Source organism: Torulaspora delbrueckii, chromosome 8 (genome assembly GCF_000243375.1).
Source record: "Torulaspora delbrueckii CBS 1146 chromosome 8, complete genome".
Lineage (NCBI taxonomy): Eukaryota > Fungi > Ascomycota > Saccharomycetes > Saccharomycetales > Saccharomycetaceae > Torulaspora > Torulaspora delbrueckii.
The window spans coordinates 58980-79457 of NC_016508.1; the positions used below are offsets into that span (position 1 = coordinate 58980).

The window sequence follows — 20478 nt, forward strand, 5'->3', positions numbered from 1 at the left end:
ATACTGAATTAAAGACATCCAAGTATGGTTGGCGAGTTGGTTCTGCTAAAAGCCAAGCATATTCACTATATTGAAGCCCTCGATAAGAAGCAGGAGTCTTACGAGTATTGGCTGACTGAGCATTTGAGGTTGAATGGTGTATACTGGGGTTTGACCGCACTGTGTCTATTAGATGCCAAGGAAACGTTCAATAAGAATGAAGTTATTGACTTTGTCATGAAATGTTATGTGGAGGCTACTGGCGGTTTTGCAGCTTTCCCTAGACACGATGCCCATCTGTTGACCACGTTATCAGCCGTTCAGATCCTTAAGACCTACGATTCATTGGACGTCCTATCGTCATCTCAATTGGAAAAATGTGTAAAATTTGTCAAGAGTAATCAACTGAGTGATGGATCTTTCCAAGGTGATAAATTCGGCGAGATAGACATCAGGTTCGTCTATACAGCGCTAAGTACCCTATCGATTCTCGAGTTATTGACACCAGAAGTCGTCGATCCAGCAGTCAACTTCATATTGAGATGTTACAATTTTGATGGTGGATTTGGTTTATACCCGGGGGCAGAAAGCCATGCAGCATGGGCGTTTACTTCGCTTGGAGCACTAGCCATTGTAGGTCGATTAAATGATCTAAGTGAGAATCAGATAAACGAGATTGGGTGGTGGTTATGTGAACGACAAGTTCCAGAAGGCGGTCTCAATGGTCGTCCTGGTAAGTTGCCTGATGTTTGCTACAGTTGGTGGGTTTTGTCATCGCTTGCTTTAATCGATAAACTAGACTGGATTGATTACGATAAATTACGAGAATACATCTTGAAATGTCAAGACGAGAAGGGAGGAATAAGTGATAGGCCCGATAACGAGGTTGATGTCTTCCATACCTTGTTTGGTATTGCCGGTTTGAGTTTAATGGGATTTGGGAACTTGATACCAGTGGATCCCGTCTACTGCATGCCTGTATCAGTAACAAAAACTATCAAGAAATATCCTTATAATTAGAGATGCAGTATTGTGTATTAATGTTATAATGGAAATCAATGTGAGACTAAAAGTAGAGTTCCTCCAATGATGCTTTTTTCTGTGAAAGATTATATTCGAGGTATCTCGCACGTCTTCCTGTTATGAACTTTCCTGGATTTATTGTCTTGCAACCATTGTAGGTCACATCAAAGTACGGAGCCGTCGTATCACAAAATATTAGAGTAGAGGGCACGGGATGCAAGGTTAAAGCATTGTCTTGGTTCCATACGAGTGGTCGAACTGAAGTGACAAATGGTGACAAGTGACCTTGATCCAAAATGGTCTTTACCAATTTACGTGATTCTCGTATCCTAGTTGGAAGCTGGTCGTTTTCCTTGACCAACTGGCTTATTGACGTTGCATCATCACTTTTAGGTTCCATTAGTTTAATTCCTTGAGTAAGCTCTTCCATCGGAAAGGCGATACTATGTCTCTTGAGTCTGTCGGTAATATCGTCCCGTACAACAACTATTTCCTGTGAGAGGTAGGCCAATCTGGTAGGGTTCGAGGCCCAGATCACATCTTTGCATACTCTCTTTAATTTTTGAGTGAAGCGAGAAGGTACTGGTTGTTGTGGCCAAGCATGTGCAGATCCCATAGAGACTGTGGAACCCCAAGGATCATTAATTCCCGGTACAAATACGAAGGTGGAGTTTTGAGCGATCTCATCGAAGCTCGATATGAGATCAGCCAGATCATCAAAAATACTCTGATATAGAGTGGTGGAACTAACATTTCTACTACTCATGGAAGCATGCACAGGCACAGCAGTGAAAGAACCATGAAGAATAATAGCCGTAGGCGGATCATCACTAATTGTCGTCAAAACTTTACTTGAGTGCTTCCAAGGTATCAAGTTCCATCCAAGAATAAATACTCCACCTAAAATAATGAATCGGTGATCAGTCAATTCCTTTTCAAGAAGATGAAGCCTTATCTTTAACTCTTTATCAAGCCTGGCTACATAATTAGAGCTTGCCTGCCCATGTAGGCCCAATAGATCAAGGTTACCAATTGCTTCTAAAGTGTTCTCTCTTCTTTCACCAGGTGGATGAGTAACGGAAGAAACGTGAAACTTATGACCCACCGTGAAGTAGATGCCTTCGGCAAGTACAACACATCCTGGTACGTAGTACAGACCTTTGGTTGGGTAGGCCTGAGATATATCTATCTCTATACATCCAGAAGGATCTTCAAGTGACCAACCGCCTTTCGCATTTTTGCTCAACAGCCCTAGCAGCAAGAAGTTTTGGCCGTCACGTCCCAGCAGATTTTTGATCTGAGTTACAGACATAGCTCTCGATATTTCACCAGACCCATTATTCAAATCCTGTTGCATAGCAGCTATTGACGATAATGGATTAAAATCATCGGCGTTTTGGAAACTATCATTTCTTAGAAGCCTGTCTCTAATCAAATAGAATCTATTAGAGAAGATAGATGTATTAGAATTAATGTCAGGGACTCGATCCTTAATAAGAGATCTAAATTCTTCGGAAGGTGTACTTTTCTTCACAGGAGTGAATGTGAACTGTAATTTAACTGGGTCATAAGAATATTTTGCCTGCTCTGAAGAATTTATGACTTTGAAGTAATTCCTCCAATCGAGTTGCTCCTCATCGGAAGCCACCTCATTATCTATTTGATCCTCAATAGTCTCATTTTCTACTAGAATTTGATCATTTTCTGTGGAAATGCGTATTGGTGACGATGCCGGTATCTCTCGGTTCAACATTTTATCAATGGTAACACTTTTGGACTTTTTGGAAGGCTCTTGTTGTAAAGAAGCTGAAACAGTGGCCCTCTCACGTTCTTTCATCTCGTTAACTACATCTCTCACACCTTGGTCATCGACAAATAGCCCTCTTTCTTGCTGTCTCCAAAGTAAGGCAAATCTCTCCAAGAACTGCAGAGTATCTGGATCTTTCTTCCAATTCATACCAAACATATTACCCACAAACCCTGCCAAAGTTGCAAGACCATCGGACTTGATATTGAGGCCATACTTCTTCGACAACACACGGTATGCCATTGGCCTCAGAAGAGGTGGTTGAATCTTCGCAGGCAGCACATTCCCGGTGTTTAGCATATTGATAATCTGGCGATCTTCAATGGCAGCTTTTATCGACTTTTATATCTCGACTCATCATCGATCAAGATTTATCATATTTAGGCGACTATTCGGAACGCGTAATTTGATAGCCAAATAAAAGGACCAAGACGAAAGAGACTCAAAAACGCGCTTCTAAGTGGTTTGCAAGCTGAGTTGAACGATATTAGTGCTTTGGAGTTTGTTGACTGGTATTGTCTTTTGAGCCGCTATTTTGAAACCTTGAACGACATTTGTTTGTTTGATTCTTTCCCACTTATTGATCTGTGAACATGCTGGAGTCTATGAAGAGATATCTGGGTGATGTTTTGGGGAATGACCCAAGAAAGAGGGAATATGGTGATTTAGAAGATGTAAGGCGTGAGAGACAGGAGAGAAGTCCAATAAGGGATAGAAGTAGGGCCCGTGTAGGCCCCAGAAGTAAGAATAGACCTACTGCTAACTTTGCGGGCAATGGTAGCAGGAGAATGCTGAGAAAAGAGAGAATGGCGAGATCTAATGGTATCGTTAAGAAGAAACCGCCGGTTCGGGATAACTCTGGTGGGCTCAAATCGATATGGAGATCCTTGAAGACAGTCTTCTCTAGCGAAGATCAAGACTTGGATCTCATGCAAAGAGCATGCAGCAATGTCACTTCTATGATCCCCTCAAAGAACAAAATATCGGGACCTGAAGAACGGAGGCAATTGAAGGAGAGAATTGCCAGAAGCGAGGCATTTAAGAGGAAAGTGCTCCAAGTAAAATACGATGATAAGATGCTGCAAGAACTAAGACGCGGCAGGTCTCGTCAGAGATCAGAAGATCCCGTAGGGTCCAACTTAACAGACGACCAGGTCACACTGTTGCAGAAGAAGATAACTCACTTGGAAACTCGACTCAAGAACGCCTTGGAAGACCTTCAAATCACCCAGAAGAGACTAAAATTTGCAAAGGAAAAGAATACTTTACTAGAGTCCCTACTGGACGACGCAAACATCGACCGAGAGTACGTGAAATCAAGAAGAGACATCAAGAACATACAGCGGGATAACTTAAAGCCTGATACTGAACTACCTCCATCACCAAGACGCACCGTTAACCCGTTATTCACCTCCAGCCCTATGCGGAACATCGCTACTAGGGAAGAGCCGGCCTCGTCAACCACCGATTTCTACAACAAGTATCCTAAGATCCCAGAGACCGAGACACTGGCCAATAACCAGAGGAGCGACTCACTATCGCCCATTAGAATCGACTATTCGAAGTATTCAATATGATATGCTCGTTACCCGGCAATCTACTCTTAAATGCAAGTCAAATAAGCTAAGTATACTACTTCAAATAGACAATAAAAGTGGATCTTATGGAGTCGTTTGGATAGGAGCTTTAGGACTGATTACTTCAGATCCTGGTTTGGTGCTACTTGATTAGTTGTATCTGAATTTAATGAGCACTGGCGATTTTTTGACCAAGGGGATCGAGCTTATCCAAAAAGCCATAGATTTGGACACTGCTACGCAGTATGAGGATGCATACACTGCTTACTATAACGGATTGGATTATTTGATGCTGGCATTGAAGTATGAAAAGAATGCAAAGTCGAAAGAATTGATCAGAGCCAAGTTTACTGAGTATTTGAACCGAGCAGAACAATTAAAACAACACCTTGAAACTGAGGAAGAGAATAAGAAGAAAGGGAGTGAGGCTAGTAGTACTGATGGTGGTAGTAAGGGAGGCGCGAAGAAGTTGTCGGACGATGACAATTCTGAGGATAGCAAGAAACTTAGAGGAGCGCTTTCGAGTGCTATCTTAACCGAGAAGCCCAACGTGAAGTGGGAGGATATAGCGGGCCTGGAAGGTGCCAAGGATGCTTTGAAAGAAGCTGTGATACTGCCTGTCAAGTTTCCACATCTTTTCAAGGGTAATCGTAAACCAACGTCGGGAATCTTACTCTATGGACCTCCGGGTACCGGTAAGTCCTACTTGGCCAAGGCTGTTGCTACAGAGGCAAATTCGACTTTTTTCAGTATTAGTTCCAGTGATCTGGTATCCAAATGGATGGGTGAGTCGGAGAGACTTGTCAAACAGTTGTTTGCAATGGCCCGTGAGAACAAGCCCTCAATCATATTCATCGATGAAGTTGATGCATTGACAGGACAAAGAGGAGAAGGTGAAAGTGAAGCTAGTAGAAGAATCAAGACTGAATTGTTGGTCCAAATGAACGGTGTGGGGACTGATTCCGATGGGGTTTTGGTTCTGGGAGCTACTAATATCCCATGGCAATTAGATAGCGCTATCAGAAGAAGATTTGAAAAGAGAATATACATTCCCCTTCCTGATCTTACTGCAAGAACTAAAATGTTTGAGATCAACGTCGGTGAGACACCGTGCGCTTTAAACAAGGAGGATTACAGAACCTTAGGTCAAATGACTGATGGCTATTCGGGAAGTGATATTGCAGTTGCAGTGAAAGATGCACTTATGCAACCAATCAGAAAAATTCAAATGGCTACACATTTCAAAGATATATCCGAAGACCCTAATCAGAAGAAGCTAATTCCATGCTCGCCAGGAGACGAAGATGCTGTGGAGTTGAGTTGGACAGACATCGAAGCAGACGAGTTGCAAGAACCTGAGTTGACCATTAAAGATTTCTTGAAAGCGATCAAGACCACGAGGCCGACTGTTAATGAAGAAGATCTTCGTAAGCAAGAAGAATTCACTAACGATTTCGGACAAGAAGGTAATTGAGGTGTGTGGCTCATCAAGTACACCACCGCAGTATAGAGAAAACTAATAGAGCGATCTTAAAGGAGGTTAAAGACTCATTTGTAAATACTTGTGTTATTTTCATTGTCCGTGACCTTGGCACTTTCAATCTTGACCTTAACAATTACAGTCTTGTCGCTCAAGATAAAGCAATGAGCATCTGGGTTGGCTCTTAGCAGCAAATCTTTGTAATGCTTCGATTCTTCACTAGTTGGATTGATTATAGTACCATGTCCCCTAATGGTGGCACTCATTTGAAATAATTCAGCTTGGTTCAGCTCTTGCAACAGGTTCAGCAGCTTACTCGACTGAGGCACACCCGTTGTAGTGGCCTGTGATGGATCGGTGGCTGGAGTCTCAGACAAACTGTGCTTCCTCAACGACAAATTCTTAGCGGTGACCCAGTCGTGGAACAACAGCGACACTGTAGGGTTGACCAAGATATTCTCATACTTCTCAGTATTATCCAAAGTTGCAAACACAATATAGTCATCAGATTTGTCGCTCTCAGCATAAGTATCACTGCTGGGAACATAAATGTAGTTCATCAAGGACACAGATGGAATGCCCTCCTTGGAGGCAGTTGCCACATGAACATACTTGGAAGTTTTGATCAAATCGATCAGATGGTCTGGAAACTTTCCTACTAGTGGCATGGCTAATTAATGTCTTAAGGAATTAGTCTAGATGCAATTGAGGGAGCATTTGTATGTTCTTATATGCCATTAATGGTTGTCTAGGGTCCCCGATTGCTAACCAATGCTCATCGCTAGTCATGTGATGGCAATTCATAATCAGAACAATACCATAATATTACATATTTTGCTTACTGAGAGCGCTATGGTGGCCGGCTCATCTATTTAGGTCGTTAGTTTGTGAATATCAAGGCTAGTTGATATCCTGGCCTTCTTGCAAAGCCTTTTCTGCCTTCAATTCGGCTATATAATCAGACCAGTTCACGAGAATCTGTTTTGATGCAGGGTGAAACTCTTCTAGGTCTGGATCATTGACTATGACCTTCAGTAGCTTGTGGAGTTTGCTTTGTCGTAGTGCTTCAATGTCAAAGTATGGCGGGTCGTTATCCAGGTTTTCGAGAATCCTACTTAACATCTTGTGGGACTCTGCTATCTCTGCGTCCGTGGGAAGGTCTTCACGCTGTACTAGGTTCTTTTGTAGCTTCCTTCTGAATAATAACGATATTTCGATCTTTCGAGATGGATCCAGTCCGTGATTTTTATCTCGATGGCCATCTACATGGGCCTGCTTCCGTTTATAATGTGCCTTTCGTGTTGCTTTATCCTCATCACTATCTTCATGTATGTTACCGTCCTCACTATCTCGCAAACGCTTGCGTCTGCTTTTTAAAGTCGGTGAAGCTGATGAAGACGGTGAGGGAGTAGATTTAACCTTTTTCGTAATATCTTTGCTTTGAAACGGATCCTCGCCGGATTCGATATGTTCTTTACCCATCCCACGCTTTAACTCGTCCATCCTATCTTCTTCCATGGCTCGATTCACTATGAAATCGTTCAAACTCCCGAAATCTTGCGCCTGTCGATAAGCTTCCACCAGATCCTGCTGACTCTTGCCTCTCCCATTTTGCGACAGGAACGTTTCAATAACTGATGATTCCAATGTTGTTAACCTATGTGGTTGTTCCCAATAATACGTAGGATCGTTGAAAAAACACACGGCAACGCAATTTGGCCTTCTCTTACGGTACACATCCTTTCGGAGTAGTCTCTGGGGGTATACGACTGCTGGCCAAGGTGGGAAGGAACCCACTTTACACAAAACTAGATCACCAGTTTTAAGGCCTTTCGCCATCTCTTCTTTCTAAGCTTGGACTACAATAGGTAATCCAGAATAGCAACAGTGTCAAGTGCTCTCGGAACAAGGCAAGATTCACCAGCGATCGAGGTCTCGAATGGTTGTCGTACATTTAACTAAGCTTGAACCAGTGAAGAATAAACAAAACAGTGAAGATCAAGGCTACCCGCCTTTGTTGATATTATTCATTATATAACTGTTACAACTATTATAAGGTCCTTTCGAGGTTCTCGAGACTGTTCTGGGGTGATTCAGAAGTATTAAGAGTACCTCTTATGTGAAGGGAAAGCTTGTGATTTCTTCCTTCGTTTTTATCACATTCTTGATTTATTAGTGATTTTAATTACTGTATTTTGGTTGGCAACTTACGCTTGGGACCCCGAGCTCTGCTCTTGGTGTGATGGACTAGAGATGATGTGCTAGAGCTTGGGCTCTCTTTGGCGATTTGTTTAGAGGAAGTGGCCGCTTTGGGAGGTGCGGTCAGGATAGCACTTAAATCGCTACGGAAATCATTCTTATTTGAAGGTTTTGATGATTGTTTCGTATTCTTCAGCTTTTCTGCCTTTTTCAGTGCTTCAGGCATGGATATGTTACGCTTGGGAACTGGCGGTGGGCTCTTCAATCCGCGTAGTTTGGCCTCGACCTCAGAAATCGTTTTCTCATCTTTAGCGCTACCATTAGGAGCTCCTTTCTTTAGCTGAGACATTTTGGTGAGGGCTTCGGGAGGCGTCACCACTCTTTGTTGGACTTTGTCTCTTTCAACCTTCTTTAGGCCTTCTAACATCGAATTTTGAGGGGAGTCATCCTGCTTGCTTGTCTTTCTTTCAGCTGATGCTACAGGGCGTAATCGAGGGATTGTCAAACCATCTTTCTTCGCTGGTACCTTTGGTTTTGTTTTCTCAGTGGTATTTAGCTTTAAGTTCTGCAACTCGTCGTTATCGCTGGTTTTAGAAGTGGTAATTGTCGAGTTCTTCAGCTTTGCCGGTTTGCTGGGTAGAGCAGGTTTTTCGATTCTGATGTTACTTTGAGAGGGACTTGGACTTATTGTCCTCAAAGCAGAACTGATAAAGCTCCCACCGCTGGTCCCTGGTGAAATCTGTTTCTGTGGATTTGATTTTGTCTGTTCTGGTGACTTCGGCGTCAAGTGCACTGAGTCCAGGTAGTCTATGTGAGAGGCTGTCACTGGTTGAATTTTGCGAGCAGTGTCAACCTGTGGGATAACGGTGAGCTTGTTCTTTCCCAGAGAACTGATGAAAGTTGTAGGCTCCGACTTCAATTTCTCGTTACGCTTCCTTGGTACAGGCGGAGCCTTCTTCTTTTCCTTTATTTCAGTTGACTCATCCTTGACAGGTCTAGCCACTGGCTCCTCCTGACTCACTTGCGGTTCACGGTATCTTCTGGTCGGCAGTGAAGGGACCTGTTCTACCTTTTTGACTCTGCGAGTTGGTAATGAAGGAGCTTCTTCGTCTGGAAAAGCGCTTATAACTTTTCGGTTTGGTAATAAAGGAGCCTCATCTGGAACTTCGTTTCTCACTTTCCAAGTTGGCGATGAAGGTGTATCCTCAAATGCATGTGTAACATTTCTAGGTCGTCCACGGCTGGGATAATGCTTCTTGGGCTCAATAACCACAGGCTTATCACCCGATTTGAGTTGCTGTAGCAGTTTATAGTCCTCTTCAGAGATAACAAATGTCTTCGGTGAGGTCTGATTCTTCGACCTCTCTGGTGAGAAGGACTTTTCATAGTTGTATGCCGACCTGTAGGCCAGCTCGGTCGACGCAATCTCAGGCCCACAGTTATTTGAATTCGCTCTGTGCAAATCAGCTGGTGAATCTCCCTGAAGCAACTGTCTTGCTCGTTCAAGGCTTAAATGATCAGGCTTCCCTTTCACTTGCGGTTTTGTCATGGAGTTTCGCTGCGAATCATACTCTTCCACTCTCTTCAGAAAACGCTGCGTATCAGGATTTCTCATAGTATCCACTTGCATACCTGCAACAACACCTGAGAAGACTCAATGGCTTGCAATCCCCGAGATCAACTAGATTAAGTTCAACTTGTTGAAGACCATCTTCTAGTACCTAAACATCACCCAAAACGGATCCACTTGATGGGATTATTCATGACTATTGATTATACTATACAGATTTTCTATACTATTGCCCTGTTTACTGCAATTGAGTCTTGCTCGACCACTTATCGTATCAACGCAAGGCGATGGACTGCTTTCTTCTGGACAGATACACTTGGAACCCGCAAAATGCGAAGAAAACCAGGTAAACCAACGCAGCTAAAAACACAGTATGAGCCACCCTATAACATTTGTTAGTATTATAATGTTGTAAACTGTAGGATTTCATCTAATAAAATGAACATACGCAGGTCCGTTCTCAGGGTCATTAATGGAACCAACAAAGGATTCGTGGTTCGTGTTGAACAAATGTGCAATCACAGATAGAATGACAACCCCGAAAGCTGATAGGATAGTACAAAACCAAGCATTTCCGGTCTGAATGATTTTTCACATTGTTAGTCTAGAGGTTCAGCAAATAATAACGTAAAACAAAACAAAACTGCAACATACCGAAACGACTGGCTTCATAATTGATCGTGAGTGAGGTAAGTATGAGAAGCTCTTGCTAGACTGGTGTTACTATATTTACTGTGAAGGGGACTGCAACTTCTTGTGTGTTGCAACCTGCAAAGGTTGTCCGAGGTATTTCGTCCAATGCGATGAGAAGAGTGACAAGAGTTTGAGATGTTGTAATGGGAAACTTACTTAGCGAGTTCAGCTACGTAGTAGTAGGTGGCCATGCCATTCCTAGTCTTTTCATGAGAAATTGGGTAGTTTAGTTGTTTGAATAGATGGTAATTTGGGTTTGGTAGCGCCGCATCATTGACAGACCCACCAAAAATTATAAGCGTTTTCTTAAATGGATTATTCTACCCTATTGGTTTGTGAGTGTATTGAGTAACAATATCTTTGTTCGTCAATTAATTATTTTGTTCTTGAACAGCAAACTCCATAAAATACTCCAGAATAACAGATTGAAAGCCTAGAAGTAAATTCCTGAGCTATATAGCTGACAAACTTAGAAAAATAATCATTCGCAACTATACCGAATGGAATAGGCGAGATTGCAGGCCTTAGAACAGAGAAAATAAAACAAACAACTTACTTTTACTCTTGATCTACTCTTCAGAACTATGTCTTCTGAGCTGTATTCTCGTGTTTCTTTATAGCCAGTATTACTGACACAAAAAACTTTGTTTTTCAACAAATAACAGGTCTCTTGGCCCAGTTGGTTAAGGCACCGTGCTAATAACGCGGGGATCAGCGGTTCGATCCCGCTAGAGACCATTCTTTTTTGGATCTCCTAACTGATTACCATTTGAAGTACCGTTGCTTACCTTGTCCAGCATTTAACCCTAAGAAACTTGATGTAACGTTATTACTTAGTACTACAAACCCTCAAACTTTGTTATGCCATGTGAGGCGGCTAGCTTCCCTGGAACTCTTCTCTTCTTGTTCTTGGGCTTCTCCTTCTTTTCCTCTTCTTCTTCACTGGAGCCTTGTAAATCTTTGTCGAGCTCTGCAATTAGTTCCACTCTCGAAAGACCAACCATTGTGTCGCTGTCATCACTTGCCGATTCATCATCAGAAGTGTCGACTTCAATTTCCTCTTCATTACTTTGATCTTCGTCGCTCGACTCGTTTTCTTTCTGATCCTCGTCCTCAGAAACAGAATGCCATAGAACGATCTTGTCCATACCACCAGATACTACTCTATACTCGTAATCCAAATCGAGAAATGTCACTTCGTCGATATCACTGTGGCGTCTTACCTCAACAACACGTCCACCCTTGACATCGGCTCGGTAGAGGTTTCCACTCGAACCACCGCACCACACACCGTTATCGTCCTGCAAAGTCGGCACGATACAATCGATACTTTCGTTCGGGCAAATCTTGATCCTGTTAACTTGATCTTCCAGATCATTCTTCTGTGGTTTCCAGACAGTCAAGACACCCTCACCCATACCGCAAACGATTGTATCTCCGGCTTCCGGGTCTACAAAAGTACCACATAGAATTTCATCCTCCTGATCATCACTCAGCAGCACTTTACGTTTCGCATCTTCGTCGTCGTCTGGAATTTGCAAATCCGACTCGTTCGATTCACGAGCGTCCCAGTACCCCATCGTAGTTTGCCCCACAGAGATGTACTTATGTACAGAACGCTTGGCAAATTGGAAAATATCGTTGATGGCATCCCCGCCATGAATCTTGTGCACCTTGTTGGTTAGCTCGAGTGTGTCACTGTTCAAAACCATGACGTTCCCATCCTCGTCCCCAAGTAACAAATATGCATGTGTAGGAGATCTGATCATCTTTGTAAACTTCAGCTTTTGGTCCTTGAAACTAGTCTTCTTCACCACTTTACCAGTCCCTGTCACTGCTTTCTTCAATACGTTATCCGTCCCAACAGAGTATACATATTCTCCCTCAGGGTCTAAACACAAACAACGCACACTACCTTTATGTCTTCTAGTCCTCCACATCAATGTGATGGCATCTGTAGTCTCCTGTTTCTCGACATCGATACTCGTCCAAAATGGCTTATTTTCACCCTCGACAATCACTTTCTTCTTGTTCTCATTAACAGTCTCTTGTAATTTCCCAGCATCATAAGAATGACAGTACACGAACCCAGTGGCCAGACCACTCAAGATAATAGGTTTGGTAGGATGCAAAGCCATCTGAAAAAGTGGCTCCGTGAACCGTAACTCGGCCAGAGGCTCCCCCAGACAAGCCAATTCTACCGTAGCACCTTTCTTGGATCTTGAACGCTTACCCATCGTTTCACTGACGACCGCTACTAGGCTATTCCTTTGCTCATCTCATCTTAAAGCTCTTTATAATGGAAAATTTTGAACAATATAAGAGGCCTTCACGTGATTTGCACAGTATCATCGGATAAACCAGCCCTTTGGGCGATGTTATGAACACTGGGCTCTAGATCTGGAAACTCCTCGACGATTTTATCTGCGAGAGAGTCCCGTAGTTGCCTTAGACCGTGCATCTTGGCTCGCTGGTATTGATTAGATCTTCTTATTGCCTCGACAAACTCTCTGGTATAGATATCTGGGTTTCTTCCGTCCTCAATATACTGCACAACCTCGAGCGGAACGTTTACATTTTGCAATTGTGAATCTGGATCGTTGCTCTGCTTGTTTAAATTAGCCAGACGATCCACATTACGCTTTAAATTGGTTACCATACCCTGAGTGGCTTCTGAAGTACCTGGAAAATCGTACACTGACACGCCCAGCTCGATAAAGGACTCTATTACCGCTGCCAGCTGTTGTTCCACGGTTCCCAGCTCCTGTTGAATACCTTCCAGGTCCTCTTTGGGGCTCATTTTGGCGTATTTGTTTGTTGTTTTCAAGTTTTTAGTTGAGACGATAAGTAATTAAAAGGTTTAAGAACAGCTAAGAACACCTTAACAGAGAAAAGGCACACAAGATAAAAGATTGAGGATATAATTTAGACCAAAGGAATCGCAATGAACAGTTAAATTGAGGCCAAAAGTGGTTAGTTCTTATACGGAGCCAAAATCACGTGGAAGAGACCATGTGGCTCTCAGTTCGATGCATCAAGCATTTCCAGCTTGATATATAAGCAGGAATAGTTTAGATCGGCCTCGTTTCTCACTTGTGGTGAGCATTGACGAGATGACGGGAGCAACAAAGGTGTATAAACTCAACGAGGGTATTGTTGTTACACAAGAACAGCTTGATCATTGGAACTGGTCACTGGCTAACGCTTCGCATCCGGTAGAAGTGTTAAAATGGGCATTATCGACTTTTCCACGTCTGTACCAGACTACTGCGTTCGGCCTGACAGGTTTGGCTACGATTGATATGTTGGCGAGATTGAGAGACCAGGATGCAGAATTGAAGGTACCGTTAATCTTCATTGATACGTTGCACCACTTCCCACAGACACTAGATCTACTGAAAAAGGTGCAAGATCGATACTATACGCCTGTTGGACAGCAAGTCGCTGTGTTTAGACCAGAAGGTTGTTTAAGTGAGCAGCAGTTTGCACAGAAGCATGGAGACTTTCTGTGGGAAAAAGACGAGGACAAATACGATTTCTTAGTCAAAGTGGAGCCGGCTCGCAGAGCGTATCAATCCCTGGGCTGTTTAGCAGTGCTCACTGGTCGTAGAAAGTCCCAAGGAGCTTCACGATCAAACTTACAATTCGTGGAGGTCGATGAACTGAACAACATCATCAAGATCAACCCGCTTGCTAACTGGACTTTCGACCAGGTCAAGAACTACATTGACGAACATGAAGTACCATATAACGAACTCCTAGACCTGGGATACAGATCTATCGGTGACTACCACTCCACTTCACCTGTGAAAGAGGATGAAGACGAAAGAGCAGGCCGTTGGAAGGGCAAGACCAAGACAGAGTGCGGAATTCATGAGACCAGCAGATTTGCTCAGTACCTCAAGGACAGTACGGCTTAACCAATACAACCATCTATATACTACTTATTAATAAATGGACCGATGTTTATTGTTCAAAAGATGTCAACTTGTTGTAGACAACCAGTCATGATTGAACAGGGCAGAACCAGCTAGATGGGCTTTAAGTAGTCTGATGAAGCCCATGGTACCCATCACGTGTAGTTCTTCTTACTTGTCGTTTCCTTTAAGTGAAAAATCTTGAATGAAATTTAGACATCAATTATGAACTAAATCGAGTGGAATAGGTAGTTCAAGATGGGGAATTTCAGGTTTCCAATCAAGACTAAGCTTCCACCAGGATTCCTAAATGCTAGAGTTATTAGAGACAATTTTAAGAGACAACAATTTGCAGAAAATGAAGTAACTACGAAGGCTTTGAAGTTCATCGCTAGAAATACTACCTTACCACCACGTACAAGGCTTGAAGCTCAATTGAAACTAACAACTATGCCCAATTACACAAGACTGACACAGGTTAGAAACAGATGCGTGGAAACAGGCCATGCGAGGTTTGTGTTAAGCGATTTCAGACTATGCAGAACACAATTTAGAGAAAAAGCTAGAAGCGGTGATCTACCTGGTGTCAAGAAGGGTGTTTGGTGAACAGTTGAGTTTTGCATGTAAATAGGCAATACGATCATATTGAATATAACTGTGCTCCAGCTCAGCCTCTGGTGTTTGTGACACAGCTACAAAATGTATATCTTTATTAGAACTTATCCTGGATTGTATAGACGTTACACATTTATAAAGTGTAGAAAAGATGGAAGAATAAGAATCGAAAGTTTCAGCGTAAAATTTGGTTGCGAGATTAGGTGTCTACAATAAGACACACTTCTTCTTCTTCTTTTTGTCGGCATTGTTCTTCTTCGTCTTACCATTGGTCTTGGATTTTCCCATCAAAGAAGCTCTTGTAGCAGCTTCAAAGACTTCTCTAACACCATAACCGGTCTTGGCGGAACACTCATAATAACCAGTAGCACCAATTTGATCAGCGACAGATTGACCTTCAGCAGATGCAACAGGTTGTTGACCTTCAGCTCTAAGAGCTTCAATAGTCTGAGGATCGTTTCTTAAATCGACTTTACAACCGACTAGGATGATAGGGACACCTTGACAGAAATGTAGCACTTCAGCGATCCACTTCTCCTGAACATTCTCCAAGGAATCGGGCAAATCAATCGAGAAACAGATTAGCACAACGTTCGAATCTGGGTACGACAGAGGTCTCAACCTATCGTAGTCCTCCTGACCAGCAGTATCCCATAGTGCCAACTCCACGCGACGACCATCCACCTCAACATCAGCAACGTAATTCTCGAAAACGGTAGGGACATAAACTTCTGGGAACTGGCCTTTGCTAAAAACAATCAACAAACATGTCTTACCACATGCACCATCACCAACGATCACCAACTTCCTTCTAATGCTAGTACCAACTTGTTGAGACATATTGGGCAGTTACTGATCCACGGCAAACTCTTAAAACACAATGCAATCAATAGAAGACAACGAGACAGCTCAAATGGCGCCAACGATCGGTAGTATTAGTGTTTGTTTACTGTAGTTGGCTCCTTCTTGGGTGGAAAGAGGGAATGAAAGATCAAGATTCTTCACCGAAAAAAAATTGTGAAACTAAGAAAAAAAGGCTAGAAAAAAAACAAGATAACGAGTGACATGACAGAAATGTTATAGCCAACAGCTCAGAAGTCGAAGATCTAGCAAGCTCAATCGTTGACTTTGTAGGTAACCATAACCTTGGCTTATTTTGAGGACTTCAACTGCATAATCAGCGTCACTGGGGATCGAGTAACGGGCAAAATAAGTTAACTCATGTATATATGCTTATATGTCTATATCTGACCGTCCTTGTCAATGCGGAATAGTCCAGTTGCACAGGCTGTACGATTGGCCTGGGCGATTGGTCTCGGAGTGGGTATCTCGTAGCCGGAGTTGGGCCAATTGGTTTGGCTCGAGTCCTGCCTGGGGCGGAATACGATGACAGAATCGTCCGTGGCCAGCACGTAAAGTTTCTCTGCGACTCTGTCGTACTTAATATCCTTGACACCTTTGTCCAGCTTGATGGTGCGGTACGGCTGGCTCGAAGATTTTGAATCTTCAGGTTGGTCGGTATTATTTGGTGGCATGACAGAATTTTCAGTGGGGGTTCCAAATGCATCTTGTTCGTCCATTTCATCCATTACTTCGTCCTCACGCTCCTGCTCAACCTCTGTTGGGATTTCTGCGACTGTGTCTGAGGCTGCTTGGTCAAAAATATCTAACCGCTCACATTCTGAAGCATCAAAGGTGTAGACTGGGGAATTGATATCGCATCTGTGGTAGAAGTGTAATTCGCTGACATAACTTGTGCCTTTTTCCTCTAGTATCACTACAACAAAGGAGTCGTCAGTAAGTGGGTACATAAGAGAGAACTTGACTTGTGGGGAAATTCTCAGTGAGATTAGCTCCACTTTCCTCTTGACAACTCTCTTGAAGATTTGCTTCAAAATAAAAACCCTATTGTGAGATGCATGGTTGATTATCAGGTCAGTGCCGAGAAGTTTGAAGTCCTTAAATTTCTTGATATCTTTGATAGAGAATTTGAATTCATTAGTAATTGAGAATCCGCTCTCATCGAATTTAGCTTCAATGAAAGTTCCTATATCACTCTTTGGAGGATCATCATGCTTCATCAGCAACAAGTAAAACTTTCCATTCGTCCCAACTTCGATGGAGGGGAACAACTGTTCATCGAATTGGTGCCTGACACTCTCAATTACCGCAATATTCCCTTTTTGCGGTAAGAGATGGACTAGTTTAATCATGTTACCAAAAGATAGAAGTAAAGCTATCTCTTTACCCTCATTTGAGATATCCACAATAGCTCGCGGTGGTCCACATTTCTCTTGAAGCACAGTGGCGTCCAAAGAACGGGTCTTTCCGTCAGTAAGTTTGATGCAATCCCATTTACGTGAGTCAAAGTTGGCCACTATCATCCTGTTGATGCTTTTGATGAAAATGAATTTTTTATTAGGGTCTCTCGTAGAATGTAGGAGGTATTTGGCTCTATTCCATGAAAAGTAAGACATGTCAAACACTTGTAGTCCGGTGGAATATGATATAAAAGCGCGTTGATGAGCTTTGTCTATTTGAACATCCAATATAGGGTTTAATTTCCATTGGTATGGCAATCTCAAATCATAGAACCAACATCGCCAGTTTTCCACGTTAGACAAGGTGAGTATCATGACTTCCTGAGTCGAGAATATAAGACACGTATCTTTGTCCACTTTTCTCAGCTGAATATCTCTGCCATCAAAATCAAAATCGAGATATTGTATGGACAGGTCAATATGACTGACTGCCATTATATCTCCGTCATGCCGTATGAAACAGAGCCCCTTTGAAAGGGAGACGATGGATTTAATTCTGCCGGAGCATATTTGTTTTAGTTCACAGACTTCACTTTCTAGAGCGCCCCAGGGTATCTGGAGTAAAATATCGTTTCCTGCCATATATATCAAGAGACGATCTTGGTCGTCTTTCATAATTTGAAATTGTACGGGCTCATCGGGGCCTACTTGTTTCAATGCGTCATCAAATACTGATGTCCTCTTGAAGGGCTGATAAGAGGTCAATTGGTCTATGTTCGCAGTGTACCAAACTTGTCGCTCTCGGGCATTCCATATGAGAACAAAGATGTCGAAATATGTAGCGCCCTCGATTATCCAAGTTGGACTAAAGCGAACCGGAGAATCATCAGTTGGTTCAAAGTCTAATGGCTCGACATAGACTTTCTTATCTGTAATTTGTACGGCGTTTCTGGCTGTAAGAAAATACTCTCGGCACTCCTCCTCGCTGGTTAACAAGTCACTGATTTCTACTAGTTCAGGCTCGTCGATAGAAAAATCAAGCATGAAGGACTTGGGATGGAAGGCCTTGTCGCAGCCAGTTATGAGGTACAGATCCATTCCTGAGTCTTCCACTTTAGATAGCCTACTCCTGAAATCATTTGCAATGGCATCCCAATGAATAATTTTGAATCTCTCGAACACATGAGACTGGTGAAGACTACAGACGCTGTACAGCTTTTGCGTCGGAGCATTCGTCTGGAGGTTTGTAATCGAAGTAGAAGAAGTCAACCAAAGTTCTGAGATATACCGGCCGCTGATCTTTGAAGGTTGAACTATTACGATCTCTGAACTCTCTTCCATTGAGCTATCCATGGTATGCTTAAAAGTAAGAGCACTGAATGATGCAACAGGTGCATCATCCGCGAGGTGCTGTATCTGTGAAATATCGATCGACAGCCTTAGCGTCCTTCCGTAGCTGACAACGATTATGTCGTATTGTTCATAATGATCATTTTGCTTTTCGACTGCGCATAAGCTCTTCAGCCCTTTGAACCTAGTCAACGAGTAAGTCTCAATTTTATTGGAGCTGTCTACTACGGCTACGTTAATGTGACCCGTAGAGGTTCCCATCACCATACAATACTCGAAGCGTCCAAAGAAGTCCTCATTCTGCGCTTTTAGCTTCTTTAGCAGTTTTGGCGCAGGGAAAGTATCACAAATCCCACCGAGAGATTTCATATCGACTCGCTCAAAGTCTGTCTCGCCAGACATTAGTTGATTGGCTGTCACCAGCTCCACAGCTGTATCAAAGAAGATCAGTATTCTTTGATGACCAATTGGCGCACATCTTTTGAAGTCTTGTTTGGTGAAATAGGTTAAATAGTGGACTTTCTTGAGAGTAGGAGTATCCTTCTCCCATTCGATGCAGTAGTATACTAGGCGTTCATTCTGTAAGGTGGCGACGAAGAGAAGAAAATGGGATCGAGCCTGATTAGGGAAGAAAGTGCAGTCCAAAATGTCTGCATTGTCGATATTCAGATTATTGATCATCTCAAAGTGTATCGAACTAGTAAACTCGAAGAAACGGAGTACGCCCTCTTTGGAATTGATGGCAAGAAACTGACGATTGCAGTCGTGCCTTACAACGCGCCAAGGGCCATCGTAACCTAGATCCCAGTATTGAGTCACAAACGAAGACGTATCTTGAGCATTCAAAACGATGGTGAGGATGTAACCTGTCGGTGTCGTTACCAGTATCAGACTACTTAATACATTTTCATTGGTGTCGAACACTTGACAGTCATCAATACCGCCGTAAAGTAATGTAGGAAGGGCATCTCCGACCTTGTAAATCGAATTAGGAGTGACTATTAAGTATGTTTGTCTCGATTTTGTTTCCACTTTTTCTATAACAATTTTCTCATGATCATCTTCATGCAAGGGTTTGTTCATAAGATCTTCAATTTCAGAGTCATCGAGGGTTTCGGGGTCCTTAGTTACTCCAAAGACCTCTTCCATAGAATTGTGGGGAGCATATGACTTGACGGATGTTCCAGAGTTGCTATTTGTCAGCGAAACAATTATATCCCACTGATTAACAGAATCTACTGTTGTCCTGAAAGTCAAGCACTTTACTGGATACTTACCCACAATTGTACTCTCCCAAAAAAACTCTTGCTTCGATGAATCAGGCCTTAAAATGAGCTGAGGATCCTCCTTTAATAGTGATATAAGGTCGATACTACCGTCTTTGCCTGAGTAAAAGAGTGGCTTGTCGTACTCACCCGTAACAGTCAACTCACCAGCTTCGTACCATAGTGCAGCACGATAAGTTAGCGGGACTTCAGCATCGCCAAATGTCATGAAATGACTTATAGTTCAATGCTATTTAACTGCCCAAACTTCCTGATGAGAACTGTTCTTTCATCAGTTTCCTATAGGCCGTGCGCGAGCCGTATCTTGTGCATATACTGAACAATATCCAACACCTTCTCTCTTACGTGGTCGACGTTTGAGGTCCCCAATACGCACCATCATTCGGTTGTTGGATGAATTGTCTTAGTAGATATCAAGAATCGAAGACTTCCCAGCCCTGTGTTTATTCTCTTTTTATGTATAGCATCTGTTGCACGCCTCAGTGACGAGACATATCGATACGGAAACAATATCTAGTACCATAGGCTGTTATTCTGCCTCAATCAAAATACTGCGGTCTCACAAAGGGTCCTAAATCATAAACACTCAGTTACAGAGTGTGTTCGAGTGATCCAAGATCATAATTTTTATTTATCATTCTAGAGAGCCCAAGATGAGGAATAGTGAAGAGTCTTTCTCACTGTGTCTCAGTACAAATGAGATAGATGGCTTGAGAAAAAG

At 42.7% G+C, this 20478-nt stretch overlaps 14 protein-coding genes and 1 non-coding gene across 15 annotated transcripts; 6 read left to right on the forward strand and 9 right to left on the reverse strand.

Moving 5' to 3' along the window:
* Positions 1-24: 24 nt before the first annotated feature.
* Positions 25-999, forward strand: BET2 (Rab geranylgeranyltransferase BET2; the record flags this gene model as incomplete). The annotated part of the gene is made up of 1 exon (XM_003683060.1): positions 25-999. The coding sequence occupies one exon, from the start codon at positions 25-27 to the stop codon at positions 997-999; it is 975 nt and encodes a 324-aa protein (XP_003683108.1).
* Positions 1000-1045: 46 nt separating this feature from the next.
* On the reverse strand, positions 1046-3109 carry DPB2 (DNA polymerase epsilon noncatalytic subunit; the record flags this gene model as incomplete). The annotated part of the gene is made up of 1 exon (XM_003683061.1): positions 1046-3109. One exon carries the CDS (start codon positions 3107-3109, stop codon positions 1046-1048), a length of 2064 nt encoding a protein of 687 aa, XP_003683109.1.
* Positions 3110-3402: 293 nt separating this feature from the next.
* CSA1 (Csa1p) lies at positions 3403-4386 on the forward strand (the record flags this gene model as incomplete). The annotated part of the gene is made up of 1 exon (XM_003683062.1): positions 3403-4386. The coding sequence occupies one exon, from the start codon at positions 3403-3405 to the stop codon at positions 4384-4386; it is 984 nt and encodes a 327-aa protein (XP_003683110.1).
* A 169-nt stretch (positions 4387-4555) lies between these two features.
* On the forward strand, positions 4556-5860 carry VPS4 (AAA family ATPase VPS4; the record flags this gene model as incomplete). Its single annotated transcript, XM_003683063.1, has 1 exon — positions 4556-5860. The coding sequence occupies one exon, from the start codon at positions 4556-4558 to the stop codon at positions 5858-5860; it is 1305 nt and encodes a 434-aa protein (XP_003683111.1).
* Positions 5861-5934: 74 nt separating this feature from the next.
* Positions 5935-6534, reverse strand: TDEL0H00420 (pyridoxal 5'-phosphate synthase; the record flags this gene model as incomplete). The annotated part of the gene is made up of 1 exon (XM_003683064.1): positions 5935-6534. One exon carries the CDS (start codon positions 6532-6534, stop codon positions 5935-5937), a length of 600 nt encoding a protein of 199 aa, XP_003683112.1.
* A 232-nt stretch (positions 6535-6766) lies between these two features.
* Positions 6767-7705, reverse strand: PDP3 (Pdp3p; the record flags this gene model as incomplete). Its single annotated transcript, XM_003683065.1, has 1 exon — positions 6767-7705. The coding sequence occupies one exon, from the start codon at positions 7703-7705 to the stop codon at positions 6767-6769; it is 939 nt and encodes a 312-aa protein (XP_003683113.1).
* A 346-nt stretch (positions 7706-8051) lies between these two features.
* On the reverse strand, positions 8052-9695 carry BSP1 (Bsp1p; the record flags this gene model as incomplete). Its single annotated transcript, XM_003683066.1, has 1 exon — positions 8052-9695. The coding sequence occupies one exon, from the start codon at positions 9693-9695 to the stop codon at positions 8052-8054; it is 1644 nt and encodes a 547-aa protein (XP_003683114.1).
* A 214-nt stretch (positions 9696-9909) lies between these two features.
* On the reverse strand, positions 9910-10307 carry TDEL0H00450 (uncharacterized protein; the record flags this gene model as incomplete). Its single annotated transcript, XM_003683067.1, has 3 exons — positions 9910-10018; positions 10084-10214; positions 10290-10307. 3 exons carry the CDS (start codon positions 10305-10307, stop codon positions 9910-9912), a joined length of 258 nt encoding a protein of 85 aa, XP_003683115.1.
* A 685-nt stretch (positions 10308-10992) lies between these two features.
* TDEL0Htrna4I lies at positions 10993-11066 on the forward strand. The gene has a single exon. It is a non-coding gene; the product is annotated as a tRNA-Ile (tRNA).
* A 101-nt stretch (positions 11067-11167) lies between these two features.
* Positions 11168-12565, reverse strand: JIP5 (Jip5p; the record flags this gene model as incomplete). Its single annotated transcript, XM_003683068.1, has 1 exon — positions 11168-12565. The coding sequence occupies one exon, from the start codon at positions 12563-12565 to the stop codon at positions 11168-11170; it is 1398 nt and encodes a 465-aa protein (XP_003683116.1).
* Positions 12566-12657: 92 nt separating this feature from the next.
* On the reverse strand, positions 12658-13128 carry NUT2 (mediator complex subunit NUT2; the record flags this gene model as incomplete). Its single annotated transcript, XM_003683069.1, has 1 exon — positions 12658-13128. One exon carries the CDS (start codon positions 13126-13128, stop codon positions 12658-12660), a length of 471 nt encoding a protein of 156 aa, XP_003683117.1.
* Positions 13129-13441: 313 nt separating this feature from the next.
* On the forward strand, positions 13442-14248 carry MET16 (phosphoadenylyl-sulfate reductase (thioredoxin); the record flags this gene model as incomplete). Its single annotated transcript, XM_003683070.1, has 1 exon — positions 13442-14248. The coding sequence occupies one exon, from the start codon at positions 13442-13444 to the stop codon at positions 14246-14248; it is 807 nt and encodes a 268-aa protein (XP_003683118.1).
* Positions 14249-14503: 255 nt separating this feature from the next.
* On the forward strand, positions 14504-14851 carry MRP2 (mitochondrial 37S ribosomal protein uS14m; the record flags this gene model as incomplete). The annotated part of the gene is made up of 1 exon (XM_003683071.1): positions 14504-14851. One exon carries the CDS (start codon positions 14504-14506, stop codon positions 14849-14851), a length of 348 nt encoding a protein of 115 aa, XP_003683119.1.
* A 216-nt stretch (positions 14852-15067) lies between these two features.
* Positions 15068-15700, reverse strand: RHO1 (Rho family GTPase RHO1; the record flags this gene model as incomplete). Its single annotated transcript, XM_003683072.1, has 1 exon — positions 15068-15700. The coding sequence occupies one exon, from the start codon at positions 15698-15700 to the stop codon at positions 15068-15070; it is 633 nt and encodes a 210-aa protein (XP_003683120.1).
* Positions 15701-16101: 401 nt separating this feature from the next.
* Positions 16102-19965, reverse strand: MMS1 (Mms1p; the record flags this gene model as incomplete). Its single annotated transcript, XM_003683073.1, has 1 exon — positions 16102-19965. The coding sequence occupies one exon, from the start codon at positions 19963-19965 to the stop codon at positions 16102-16104; it is 3864 nt and encodes a 1287-aa protein (XP_003683121.1).
* Between the last annotated feature and the right edge of the window lie 513 nt (positions 19966-20478).